Source organism: Nannobrachium achirus, assembly GCF_963921795.1.
Source record: "Nannobrachium achirus genome assembly, chromosome: 22".
Taxonomy (NCBI): domain Eukaryota; kingdom Metazoa; phylum Chordata; class Actinopteri; order Myctophiformes; family Myctophidae; genus Nannobrachium; species Nannobrachium achirus.
In genome coordinates, this window is record NC_137829.1 from 21,214,159 (window position 1) to 21,228,863 (window position 14,705).

The window sequence follows — 14,705 nt, forward strand, 5'->3', positions numbered from 1 at the left end:
GGCGCCCACTAATGTTAATTCCACTATTTATTATTCTATCAGGTTTACCCAGGGCCCTGCAAGTCGGGAATACATGGCCCACCCATTGTGCTATAACCAGCAGTACTGTATATCTAATGTACTCATACCCGCTTTCGTCCGACTTCTCGACCACAGCTCTTGTACATTCTGTTCCCTTGCACACGCTGCCACTTACGTTGGCAAAGCGGCGTTCAGTTAACCCATTCAGAACGGGTACACAATTTGTGTTTCATTATTTTATGCTTTAGCTATTGAAAAATAGCAGATATACAAGCTCACAGCGCGGCACCGAGTGCCGCGCTGCGAGCTTGTAGATCTGCTATTTTTGAAAAATCGTGAAAATTCGAATTTTGACCCGATTCTATAAGTGTCTTTTGAATCCTTCTAAGATTTTTGGAAAAAACCTATGTTTCTATGTCAGCAAGCTGGCCAGCCATCGTCAAAGAAAAGGTCCTTTTCACTTAACTGGAGCTCAGTTAGTCTGTTCTTGAGAGACTACTATGTCAGTGGTTCTCAAACCTTTTCATATCATGTGAAGGACCCCCAAAATGATATTTATTTGGCCACGGACCCCCGTTTCAAAATATCTAGTTTCAGGGACCACCCAGAAGCAAAATTTGAGTTACAAACGTTCGCTTTGAAAATACATAAATTCAAAGATTTGCACACATTTTCACGACTTTTTCAAAAATAGCAGATCTACAAGCTCGCAGCGCGGCACTCGGTGCCGCGCTGTGAGCTTGTATATCTGCTATTTTTCACTGGTTAAAGCAGTCAATAATTCTAGGCCTAAATGGGTTTTTAAGCCAACGGTAGGTTTGCCAGTCAGACTTATACTGGCCAAGTGGCACAGATGTGGCGGAAAGCTTAGAAAAGATTCGTGAAGCGGACAGGGTCGGATAGGCCAGTCAATATGACATCACAGTAAGCCCACAGCACTTTCTAGTTGAACTCTGAGTGTACAAATATAACCACATGTGGTTACATTTGTCAACACTTGGGAGTTACCCATTTTACTGTGTATTTACGTTGGCCTCGTCCTAAACCCATGCTGCAACACATTTATGACAAATGCTTATTTTGTATTGTTTATTTCGGTGATCTTTGATCTGTCACTCTATCGCCTCTACTACTGTTTTATTCGGACACTCTGCCGCATATTGTTTTGAGAGGCTCAGGCTTAGTTATTATAATCATAATCCACTTAAACCACTACTGACTACTACTGTACTTTTGATTACATGAAGACATGACTAATGTTGTGCTGTGTTGAAATAACCTCTCCCTCCACTGGTTCCTCTTATATACTTCAGTCTTTTCTCCAATACAAGCATTTCTTCTTTTAACCAGTTATCTAATGCAAAATTCTATAAAATTGCTGCGGTTAGCCAACATAATTCCATTTGCAACATTCCAATCCCCCATCTGGTCCTTGGTCTGCCAGGCGGTCTCCTCCCAGTGGGACGTGCAGCGAGGAACTCCCTAGGGAGACGCTCGGGAGGCATCCTTACTAGTTGCCAGAACCACCAAGTTGGCTCCTTTCCAAGTCAAGGAGCAGCGGTTCTACTCACAGAGTCTCTCTCGGATGACTGAACTTCTAACCCTATCTCTAAGGGAGAGGCCGACCACCCTTCTGAGAAAAACTAATTGTGTCCGCTGCCGCCGCTTGCATCCGCAGTCTTATTCTTTCGGTCACGACCCACACTTCATGACCATAGGTGAGAGTAGGAGCGCTTTGCCTTCTGGCTCAGCTCTCTTTTTGTCACACTGCGGTACAGCGACTGATGTCTCTAACAAAAATAACGCACAGTAACAAAAGGCACAAGTGCACTACACAATCTTTCGAGTGTTAATATAGCCCTGTTAGTTGTACAAATAGAACCAAATGTACCTTTATAGGACCTTTTGGTTCCATATGTACACTCTCTGACTTATGGACCCACAGGGTTCATTTGGTTCCTAACTATCAATCATTTAGCTGCACGAGGACCCCCTGAATGAATGAATGAAAGAATGAATGAATATATATATATATATATATATATATATATATATATATATATATATATATATATATATAGTTAAAATCTAAAATGATGCAGATGTTTTTCCGGGTTTTAATGGCTTAAATATTTCAGTGGGATTTTGTCAGGCCTAATCACAGTGTTACGTTACATTTATTGAAAGGGGTTTTCTTCAACCGTTTTCACCGTGCATAATGCACATGTACTGTGTGCGTGCATGCACACGTGAACTCTTTCACACTATAATGCATACACACGCACCGCACCACACACACAAATAAACCCTCAACTGTGGGCTCCCTAGTATGCAGTCACTTTGGCATCTCAAATTCAGCAGAATTATAATATAATATGAATTCTCCTGTGTTCACATTTTCCATAGTGTGATGGTGACTTTCCATTACTACACAGGGTAATAGGGTGTGCGTGCGTGTATGCGTGTGTGTGTGTGTGTGTCTGTGGTTTCTTAGGGTGTGGATGGAAGACCATTCCTGTAAGTGAAAACGGCTTTCCCATAAGTCATTGTTCCTCAGCTCCAAGCTTACCAGTCTCACTCTCTCTCTCTGTCTCTCTCTCTGACAATAATAATGCCTCACAGTAAAAAGGAAAGTGTTTTAAACAGCTTTAGACTTGGAAAACTCTGTCACTCTGAGTTCTGCGGTCCTAATGGCTCTATAAAAGGGTAGACTTCGACAAGCAACAGGTATGGGGGACACATAAACAAGCTAAAGTGGAGGGAAAAGAATTGAAATTAACATGGGGGAGGGGGCGGTAAAAGATGGGGTCCTTTAAACATTTAATGGGTGTGCTGGACATTCAACAGGTAGAGCAGTGAACAAAGGCTCCAGGGTAACTGTTTGGAAATAACACAGATTGCACTGTGTAACCATGAACAACTCCAGATCCAGTCTTTGGAGTTTGTCTATTATGGGTGTCGAGAGATGTGCAGGTGGAAAATAACCGTGCAGACTAAAATGATGCAATGGGGCACTGGCTCTCAATGAGGAACAGTTTACCCACTTAAGGACCATTTCAAGAGTAGCACAACTACAGTATCTATGCGACGTGATGCGTTGTGAGCTTGCAGATCTGTGCTTAATTTCACCACTAGAATGTAAGCAAATGAGAATGTGATCACTGCCTCTCCCCGCCTAGTACTAAATCTAAAAACTAAGTTCTCTTATGCGGGTCTCTAGCCCTAAATCATGACTAGTTAGTTTACTTTATTGACACAATTGTATAAAACATTGGGTCCAAACAATAATCGAAAACCCATTAATAAAAAACTTTAAAAAGTACAAATTACAATACATTAAAAAACAACACAAAACACAAAATCCCTTGAATCAAACAACCGAAACTTTCTGTTGCTCCAAAAGTGACAGGCAGGCTACTACTACTTCACTCCTTGTGGCAGTGGTTTTCAAAGGGGTCCAGGCCTCCAGGGGTCCTAGAGAATTATTGATAGTTAGGAAGCAAATGGACCCTTACAGGTCAGTAACCACTGAGAACCACTGCCTTATGGAGATCAACTAATATCGTCCTCTCAGAATCCAAAGGGTTCCATTCATTAGGTTTGACTATGACTGCTGCCTGGCATGTGCACATATAGACATCAAAGGAGGCTTGAGCCTTTTACCAGTCTGTAAAAAGTGCCCTCTCCAGATCATGAATGCAGATTTTACTATGGTGAAAGAAATGCAAATGCTCTCTTTCCATGCCACACATGAAGGCAGCATTCAATAGAATTGCCTTGTCCAAACTCTCCTGAACATGAATAGAATGCAGCATATTATGTTGAAAGAATTTCCCTCTCCGTGTAGAAATCCATGCTGTACTCCACATTTCGCTTTTTATGCTTAGTTCAGTGTGGTATCAGCCACTGCCTCTCTAAAATTCTCTGCACGTCCCTGACTGCTGCCATAGCACACCGCAAAGCGGACGCAGAACTTCCAGAGTGCAGAGAATTTCAGGGCATGACTTACAGATCTAGGATTGATCTTGTGTCACGGTCACTGCCTCCGCCACTCCCTTTTCTCTTCTGCCACCCTCCCTCCTTCCCATGCAAGTGCCCTTGATTCCTGAGTTGAATCACCTTTGAAGCCCACCCGTGCCTAACCGGTTAATTATCCCTTGGGTCTATGCAGTTAAGTACCTGTGCTGCTGACTGACTGTCTCCCTGCTGGTTCATAGTGTGTACTGTGTCCGTGATTCCTCAGCTTGTTCCCATGTTTGTATTTGAGTGTTGTTTTCTCACTGTGCTTTTAGTACACTTTCTGTTTAATCTGCATTCCTTGTGTATATTTTCCGTGTTTGCGTTCTGCGTTCTGTTTGCATACGGCCTGGGTTTGAATCCCGTCAGATCTTTATTGCACTACAGGTAATAAGTCAAACAAGGAGATGGCAGAAGACATTCAAATGCATATTGTGCCGTTTTAACATTTTCAGGCTGTACTGCTCTTTTACAGAAAATTTTCCTAAAATGCATTTTTTCTTTCCCCTTTCACTTTTTTTTGGAAAATGTAGCGTATTTTTGCAGAAACCCGCTAATGGCAAGAAACCACTCCATTTCCATTGAAAAGCAGAATCCACCTTCATAGGTACTGTAGATTTAAACTTCGAAGTCAGAGAAGGTCATAAAAATAGCAAAAATAACTGATCTACAAGCTCAATGTTCTGCCAATCCACAAAAAATCTCCTGTCTTGCCAATGGCACATCTGTACCGTAGATATGAAAGAGAGAGAAGAGGGTAATATGAGAGGTTCACACTGTAACTGTTGCTTTAAAACGTAATCCATGAAAGCAAGTAGTTTTTTGTTTTTTGTTCATGGTCTATTGTTAAGTTTGTGATGTAGTAGTGGTGTCTTGTGTATGCTTGTGAGGTCTTCCTTATAATAAAAAATCAAACCTTGGTTCGAAGTGAAGCGGTGAATCTTAGTATAGTATTGTCTGGAGAGCCAAATTGTCATGTGAAGCTTGACCAATGTTCAATTCTTTATTTTGGACTGGATAGGCCTGGACGTACGGGACAGATAAAACCTGTTCATTCTGAACTGAAATGGCCATATGTGGACATGGGACACACATTTTGTTTTTGAAAAAACCTATTCATTCTGGACTGATATTCTGGACATACGGGACAGATAAAACCTGTTCATTCTGGACTGAAATGACCATATATGGACATGAGGTGACAGACATTTTGTTTTTAATAAAACCTGTTCATTCTGGACTGAAATGACCATATATGGACATGAAACACACATTTTGTTTTTGAAAAAACCTGTTCATTCTAGACTGAAATGACCATATATGGACGTGGGACACACAAAGCCACTCCCGCTTCAAATATATTGAAACTGAAAGCAAGAAATTATTTATAAATATAGACCAATCTTGTTCCATTTCAAGGAACCCCAGTTTGATATACACTAGACTATCTCCATATATAGTGTTATCCACATCACCATGTTTAGGCCAAACAGATTTGCTCCATTTCTCCATGTATATGTCCAAATGCCCAACGTTGAGCTTTCTATGACGGTAGTCCCATATGACATGATGGACTGGACTATCTCCATATATAGTGTTATCCACATTTCGTGTAGCCGCCCTGTACAGGAAGTGATGTCACAACTCGCTGACATCACACTGACATCACAGAGGTTACGGAAGGAAGGAAGGAAGGAAGGAAGGACACTCAAGCGACACGGTTCTTCAGAGTATATGCGACCTTCGGTCGCAAGTTATACAGATCCCCATTTGATAGTGTGGTTGCCCAGAGGGGCGACACATTATAGTTGTACACAATTCTGTGTAAACTCGTAGACAATCAGGAAGCAGCATTCGGTGACGTCATCCAATGGGGAAACCCTTGAAAAACACAAGAGTGACGTCATCATTTTGTTCAGTGTAAACTCATAGCCAATAAGGAAGCAGCATTCTCGGTGACGTCACCATAGAGGAAGCCATTTGAGTTCAATGGAGGAGTGGTGCAAGCTTGAGGATTGGTCGAGCTTCACATGACATTTTGGCTATCCAGCCTTTATATAGGCAAGAACACTCGCAATTTCCCAGAATTGCATTACTAGTTTGATCTCTGGGACCCAAATCTACACTACATTTATTGAGCGGTGCTAACCGCTCCTACATCTGGCTTTGTCTGTTTGTCCCCAGACTCAGAGCACCTGACTGGCTCATATCTGTCCAGGGTCAAATTGGCCAAACTTCGAGGGACGCATAATGAAATAAATTCATACATAGCACCGCTCACGTCTTCACACTGGGTGTGATTTCGTTTTAAACTCTTGAGCGTACAAATGGAACCAAATGGACGTGTAAGGGTCCATTTGGTTCCACTACACGTCCATTTGGTTCCAATTGTACGCTCTCTGCTACAGACCCATAAGGGTCCATTTGGAAACGGTCTAGTGAGAGACAGTGAGAATAAAAAATAATATTGCGTAAAAAAGCAAGCAGATGCCATAGCACCCCAAATCATCACTGACTGTGGAAACTTCACACTGGTCTTGTGTAATATTGTAATAGTTTGAGTTATTGAAGAGGTGAAAGCTGCCTCCAAGGAGTGGCTTTGTGTGTCCTGTACATGTCCATATATGGTCATTCCAGTCCAGAATGAACAGGCTTCGTCTGTCCCGTACATGTCGCGTGCATGCAGAATTGAGGATTGGTCAAGTTTCACATGACAATTTGGCCCTCCGGAAAAAAATCATTCATTCAGAATTCATAAAAATATAGAACTAAAGCACATAGAAAGTATAGATCTAGAACACAGAATGTATAGATCCAGAAGACAGATTTCATAGCTCTAGAACACATAGAATAAAAAATCACCGCTTCACTTCGAACCGAGGTTCGATTTTTTGATATTCATGAGTTTTATGCCATAAAAAAAAAAAGAAAAAAAAAGGATTTGAATATTTCACTGCTGCGGAATGTATCTAGAATATATGAAAGTTTTGGGGGCAGCAGTGGCTCAGGGGTAGAGAAACCGTCATTAGAACACAGAAAGTTCCCAAAAGGTTCCCAGTTCGATCCCGGGCTCCCCCAGAGTTAGTGTCGAAGAGTTCCTGAGCAAGACTCTGAACCCCTAGTTGCTCCCGGAGAGCAGGTTGGTGCCTTGCATGGTTTCCTACGCCATCGGTGTATGAATGTGTATGAAGGGATAATGCACAATCTATGTAAAGCGCCTTTGATAAAGCCCCTATATAAATGCACCATTTACCATTTTACCATTTATTTAAATTTTTGAATTATATTACAGAACAAAATGAAGTTTTACAAAATATCCTATTTTTGGATTTGTAGCATTTTTACATGGACCATAGCATTTGTTGCGTGACTGAAGAGGTTATTTATCAACTCTCCTTGTTGCCCCTGTGGCCTAGCGTGTGCTGGTCAAACAGGTACTCGGCCATGCCGTTCTGCGGGGCTCCCATGCGCCGCAGGTTGGTCACCCAGTCCGCCAGCTCCTTGATGGACCTCACCTGCTCGGGCAGGTAGTACGTCTCGATGAAGTCGGCCATGTGCGCGTCGTTGTGCTTGGTGGCGATCTTGTGCACATAGAGCAGGCTCTGGTTGACGCTCCTCTCAAGCTGGAGCGCGCATTCTAAGGCCTCGACGCCGCTGCCCCACTCGTCCCTCTCGGGCTTCCGAATGTCCTGCAGGAGGATGCGGCCGCCCCGATCGTTCTGCACCCGCATCAGCTTCTCGGCGTGCTCGCGCTCCTCGACCGACTGCTCGCGGAAGAAGCGGGCGAAGTTGGGCAGCGCCTGGTCGTCGCGGTCGAAGTAGTACGCCATGGACAGGTAGACGTAGGATGCCTCCAGCTCCAGGTTGATCTGCCTGTTGACGGCGTCCTCACAGTCCTCGTGGTAGTCCTGTCTCACCTGGGAATTCATGACTCGGCGAACTTGTTGGCCGGTTCCGCTTGTGCCAATGCCAAAAAAAGCTACCGCGTCACCTGTTAGCTTTCAGATACGATTGCGTTGTTGGCAGAGAAGCAACTGTTTGATTAAATATGATGAAACTGCCTCCAAGATGAGCAAAGATAGATCCGTAAATGGTGGTTTCCTGATTGGTTGTTGGTGGTCTGGTGATCAATGCAATCTGTTAAATTGTGATACACATGGTGGATGGGTAGAGGACCGCCATTTTAAATGAATCAACAAGCCCTGTGCGCCAACAATCTGATTTGAGTCTTCATCTAGACCTCTGTGACAACCTTATACAGGCTGAGCCGAGTTCTGGTCTGACGACAAAACACAACACAAACCGTTAGCATGAAGCCAATGCTTAACCATGCTCAATAATGCCGATTTGCACAGGCATGCTTATCTGCATAAATGGCAATGGATCCTCTGCATTTCAATGTAACCTTCTAGAGCCAGTAGAAAAGGAAAGGTTCTGCACACCGTCTTAATGCTCCCAAACAGCCACGTGCACACATAGACATCAAAGGTTACGACCCGCAAAACCGGGGGTACAAAGCCAACAGCAAACTAGGGACCCCTATCCTGAGTCGTAACACCTCTCCAGACCATGAATGCAGTTTTTACTATGGTGAAAGAAATGCAAATGCCCCATGCCATACCTGAAGGCAGCATTCAAGATAACTGCCTTGTCCAAACTCTCCCTCTCTGCCCTCTCTATGTAGAAATCCATGCACCAGTACAACACATCTCCAGTATTGACTTGATTATGTTCTTGACTTAGTTCAGTGTGATATCAAGCACCGAAAATAGCCGACCTGCTATTTTCGATATTTTCACCGAAAGGCCCTTTTAGAAATTTCAGCCCCTGCCTCTCTAACATTCTCTGCACGTCCCTGCTCCCAAACATATAAACACAACATTTTGGCCTTCGTCAGGTGTACTGAGAGGCAGACCAATATATCGGCCTTTATATGACTTTTTTTAAAACTACATCATTATAATGCAATTATGCAGGTAATACCAATAACGGCATCTTTTGACACAGAGAGAACTGTAACATAAATGTTGAGAAACTAACGTGGCTGAAGATGAACAGACAAGAGACAAGACTGAGTGAAAATAAAACAAACTAAGAAAATACTGTACTAATAAAACCCCAGGACAGACAGACAAGGATGGCAAAACAAGTAGAGTGCACTTGAAGTCATGTGCAAATGAAGTAGAGGACACTTCAAGGCAGAGAGAGAGAGACACAGAATGAGATAGCTTGATTTAATTTGCTATCAGTCTCTGGCCTTTTAAGAACAGGGTTCTGTAGGCTCTCCTATTCCACTGTTGCTGTCTTCAACACCGCTCAAAATTACACAAAAAGTTATAAAAACACAAAAAGTTTGAATATCGTAACAGTCGGGCAGAAACCTTGTATCTCCAAGTTTCAAAATAGTATGTTCTTTCGTAAAGTAAATCCTTGCTTCATCATAGAAGAGCGTTGCAGAAAAGTAGTGAAAATAGCAGATCTACAAGCGCACAGCGTTTTTAAAATAATAATAAGACCAAGGAACGGTTTTGGACATACAAGGTTTCCACCCGACAACGACGATAAGGAGTTGGGAGGTTTCTGCCTCCGACACAACGATATTCTCTGTCTCCCTGTCCTCTGGAAGTAGCTATCGACCCCCCACCACCACCACCATCACCACACACACACACTCTCTCTCTCTCTCTCAGCTCTCCAGAAGAGGAGATCTCATCACTCTCTGGTCCTCATGTAGTGCTCTTTCATCTCCACTCTGCTCAAATTAAGGAACAACTTAAAGGCCGAGGCAGAGAGGAACGCCACTGAACTTGTGTATGTGTGTGTGCGTGCATGCGTGCGTGTGCGTACATAATACACCAGAGCCCTGATAGAGAGATGGCTGCAGTGCGGTGTATAGGGCCATGTAAATCATGACATACTGTACAGCGAGAGAAAAAAAGACCACCACATCAAACCCTGGAGTCCCTGTTCTGCAGCCAGTATTTGGAAAATGACAGCGGCTATTTTCGGCATGGAGATCACGTGCACGGGGGGTAGTCTTGCAGAACTCGAGTCAATAGGCTATTTAAGCTTTGTACGGCTACGGCAGATGACAACGGTAACCGGAAATGATCAGCGCTCGATAGATCAACCTGCCGCAGCCGTCTCTACTACGGCAGGAGCTAGCTTTCCACGTAGCGTCTACAACGTCTGCTGCGTAGACGCGTCGCCATGGGAACCAAAGCGTTCAGTAAAAGGGGTGGGACCCTGTCGCCGACGGCTGTTTGCTTAACGATTTGGACCGCAACTTCATAGTCCCGCCTCCCTTTGCGATAGTAGAAATGGGCTCCTTAAATTACCCAATGATTCGTCTGGAGTCAGGACTCGAGTCCAAATGTTCATTGACTCTGTCTCGACTCAGGACTCTTCCCCCACGAGTCCACTCAAGTCAAGAGTCAAGACAATGCAATGAAATAATTGTATACTCATATTATGAGGAGCCCATGCGCATTATTAACATTACAAGAGAGGTATCTGGTGCTTTTCATTGATGAATTACTAGATGATGTGTGTTAATGGTTTAGTAAGAAAACCCATAGTTTTCTATATATTTTTTGTAATTTAATTTGTTTTATCTGGTCTCGGTCTTGACTTGGTCGCGACCCCCATTGGTCTCTGTCTTGACTCGGACCCCCCCCCCTCCCTCAAAATCTAAGAGTCAAGAGGTTTCTGCCCGACAACAGACTATGGTTTACTGTAAGTTTGTTTAAAGTTAAATGGCAGAGGTCAAGGAGTCACATATGGGTGGTAAACTGAGTCTTGGTGTGAAAAGAAGCGGTCAGGAATCAGTGCTGTACCTCTGACATACTGCTACACACAGTCCATCATTGCTGCGCACATGCACACACACGATGTGTTTGTGTGTGTGTATGACTGGTGACAACCAGAGACAGGAAATCAACAGGACCACTCATCTGGTTGTGATGATGGCTGATTGTATACTGCAGGGGTGCACAGACCCGGACCACATGCACGTACAGTACATGAACGATGATATGGACAGGACATGCATGCACGTGGGTTGAAGTTAGTGGTCGTTACTTTGGTAGACGGCCTGTGGAACTGGTCTCGTAGAGAGTGAAGCCTCTAACATAGTCCAGGGTGAAGAGCTATTCACTTCACCACGGTGTAGTTTTCTAGCTATCACCTAAAAATAACACCCAATGTGAAGTGAGCGGTGGTCGTGCTTGCATAACATCTTCAGACTAGGATTTAAGTCTAGGATGTACAGGCTATGCTACACACACACATTTTGCTATGGCAAAACGCTGAGGAAAAAGGCTACAGACATACGACATATGACATCACTAGACAAACATGATGCTACGCACACACATTTTGCTATGGCAAAACGCGGAGGAAAAAGGCTACGGACACACGCACAGCTACGGACACACACACATTTTGCTATGGCAAAACACTGAGGAAAAAGGCTACAGACATACGACATATGACATCACTAGACAAACATGATGCTACGCACACACATTTTACCATGGCAAAACGCTGAGGAAAAAGGCTACGGACACACGCACAGCCACTTACAGGAGCGGTTTGCAAATAACAAAGCCTAGGTGATAGCTAGGAAACTACACCGCGGTGAAGTGAATAGCTCTTCACCCTGGACTATGTTAGAGGCTTGAGCGTCCAAGCCTCTGTGCTGCCTGCTCTATTCTCCATCTCTCTGTCTTGCTCTCGCACCTGTGTTGCTGTTGCAATGGTCTTTGTGTATTTTAAATTCCTTCCCCTTTGTATAAATGAACTTAAAAGTGTCTTCCATCTAACATTGTCCTCCCTCGTTGGAGGACAGAGTTTAACCTTGCTGTATATTCATCATGGAAGACACCTTGCTGGGCAGATGGCCATTGATGGATTCATTTGTCACAGAGAGACCCATTTGTGAATGTTTGTCTGTGTCTGTGTCTGTGTGTGTGTGTGTGTGTGTGTGTGTGTGTGTGTGTGTGTGTGTGTGTGTGTGTGTGTGTGTGTGTGTGTGTGTGTGTGTGTGTGCGTGCGTGCGTGCGTGCGTGCGTGCGTGCGTGCGTGCGTGCGTCTCACCTGTATTGTTGCCCACCAGGGATCCCACGTTGCTCTCATCTGCCACTGAAATGAGAGAAACACGTTTTAATATACTGGATCACACAAACGAAGACGCACGCACACCTACAGCGTTGTCCTTTAAATGTATCTACTATTGCTTTTAGTGTTGTTGCTGATATGTAGTGTGTTTCATTGCAAATACTCCTGTAATTAAATTCTTTGTATCTTTGTAACCATAAGGGGTTTAAGTGGTTAAAGGACGACTTCACCACTGTCTTCTTCATATAATTGGTCCTAAATAATGTTCATAGTAAAATAGCACCTAGTCTCTCATAGGAGGACTGTGGGCAGTTCAGAAACCCGTCTACCAGTGACATCACACGACACCATGTGATGTCCCCAATAGGCCCCAAGTCTACAGTAATCCCCCCTCAGAAAAAGAAAACGTCTACAGTAATCAACGGCTCAATGAGATGCATTCCATTCCATGAATGCATAATGCTAGATAATACCAGTATCAGTATGCTAAAGCTGGCCACCTGGCTGACATCAGTGATTATGAAAATAATAATTATGGCTCAGACATGATGAAATGCATGCCATGCATACTTATGTTAATGTCAGTTTAAGGACAACAATATCGAATCTCCAGATTATGCAAGTATGAAGACAGTAAAATTTGATATACATTGGTGGGAAATAATCAATAAATATTTAATCGGTCACTTAATTAGGCTAGTATAAAGACAGTAATTGTATAATTTGCGGGTGGTTAATGGTGGATGAATATTTGAACAGTTAAGGTATTGGATATTGGAAGAGGTCCTTGAGGCAAAAAAAATATAAGACATTTGGAAGCCCTGTTCTACTGAACATCCAAACTTCCATTCCATGTCCCCCCCACCCAATCCCTCTCCCCCACCAATCCCTCTCTCCTTCTCCACCACCATTCTCTCCTTTCCTTCCTCCCTCTGCCATTTCCCCTCTCCCTCAGTCTCTCCATTTGTCCCCTTCCCTCTCTTCTTCGTGTTCTTCCATCTCTCCCTCCTTAACCCTTTCACTTTCTCGCTGTTCGCCTCTGATCTCCGCCCAGTGCCCACAAACCAGGCCTCAGTTAACTGGGAACACATTGGCTGGTATATGGCTGTGCCAAGACCCCTGCACATACTGTTATGGGCGCACAAACGCACGCACGCGCACGCACACGCACACACACACACACACACACACACACACACACACACACACACACACACACACACACACACACACACTATAGGAATGTTAGTAAACTATTTATTGTGTGAAACCATGTTATTGCTGGGGTTCTGCGGTTTGTGCGTGTGTACAGTATGTGTGTGTGTGCCTAGCAGCATCTGTCTGTGGCTAACCAACATGACTACTTCAGAAGCCTAGCACATGTGTGTGTGTGTGTGTGTGTGTGTGTGTGTGTGTGTGTGTGTGTGTGTGTGTGTGTGTGTGTGTGTGTGTGTGTGTGTGTGTGTGTGTGTGTTCATGTGAGTGTGTGTACTTCAGCATAGAGTTGGAACTGCCACGTGTGTGAGGCACTACCCACGCGGATGCCATTAGGAAACTTCACATTGTGTCTCTTCGGTGTAATGGAGTGAAACAACACAGAATATAGAATATGGACACAGGATTAGCGACTTGTACAGTATGACACTCACAGCACTGACAAGCACATGCACACACTTGCATGTTCAGTACGTACTTGGAAGGACACACACAAACACGCAAATGATTGTATATCTGTATTATAGGCATTATAGAGACCATCTGCCTGCCTTTAAGTCAGCCAGAGTATCGCCACTCCTAAAAAAAACAACTCTTGACTTCTCTGATGTCAAGAACTACAGACCAGTATCACTCCTTTCCTTTCTTTCTAAATGGCTCAAACGTGTTGTTTCTAACCAGCTTTTTCTTATCTCCATCTCTCACAGAACAACCTGCTGGATCCGAACCAGTCAGGATTAAAACCGGCCCATTCCACGGAAACGGCACTCCTTGCAGTCACAGAAGCAATCCATGCTGCCCAGGCTGCCTCCCACTCTGCAGTCCTGATTCTTCTGGACTTATCAGTGGCATTCGACACAGTGAACCACCAGCTGCTCCTGGACACCCTTGCTGACCAATGAATCACCGGGACGGCACTAAAGTCGTTCTCCTCCTACCTACCAGGACCTGACCGGGCCTACCAGGTCTCGTGGAAAGGTTTGCTTTCATCCCCCCACACCCTCCAAACCGGAGTCCCCCAGGGATCTGTACTTGGCCCCCTCCTTTTCTCCCTGTATGTCTCTAATGCTAAGTCAAAAACCTAAACATACAGTATGTCCTAAAACTTTAAAAAAAAAAGACTCTCAAAAAGTGATAATGAGCTAAATGTCCTCAATTTCCAAATTCTTCTCCCTATCCATGTGAGGATGTTTGGTTCTGACAAAGATAACATTACGCGCACACGCACACACACAGGCTGAGATAAATATATATTGGCTGTCTGACTTCTGTTCAGTAAAAGTGTGTCAAGGTAAATTTGTTTTGAAATGTGTTTGCTTCTCGTAGTAATAAAC

The 14,705-nt window shown here is 43.9% G+C and overlaps 2 protein-coding genes across 4 annotated transcripts in view; both read right to left on the bottom strand.

Annotated features, from left to right (window-relative positions):
- Positions 1 to 14,705, bottom strand: part of LOC308308046 (partitioning defective 3 homolog B-like) — a 438,220-nt gene that overhangs the window by 223,572 nt on the left and 199,943 nt on the right. For all 3 annotated transcript variants that reach the window (XM_080753415.1, XM_080753414.1, XM_080753413.1), the window contains one exon: positions 12,136 to 12,180. In XM_080753415.1, the coding sequence (XP_080609541.1) occupies positions 12,136 to 12,180 (45 nt within the window). The remainder of the gene's footprint in view (positions 1 to 12,135; positions 12,181 to 14,705) is intronic.
- Positions 7,425 to 7,967, bottom strand: LOC308308089 (ferritin, heavy subunit-like; the record flags this gene model as incomplete). The annotated part of the gene is made up of 1 exon (XM_080753458.1): positions 7,425 to 7,967. One exon carries the CDS (start codon positions 7,965 to 7,967, stop codon positions 7,425 to 7,427), a length of 543 nt encoding a protein of 180 aa, XP_080609584.1.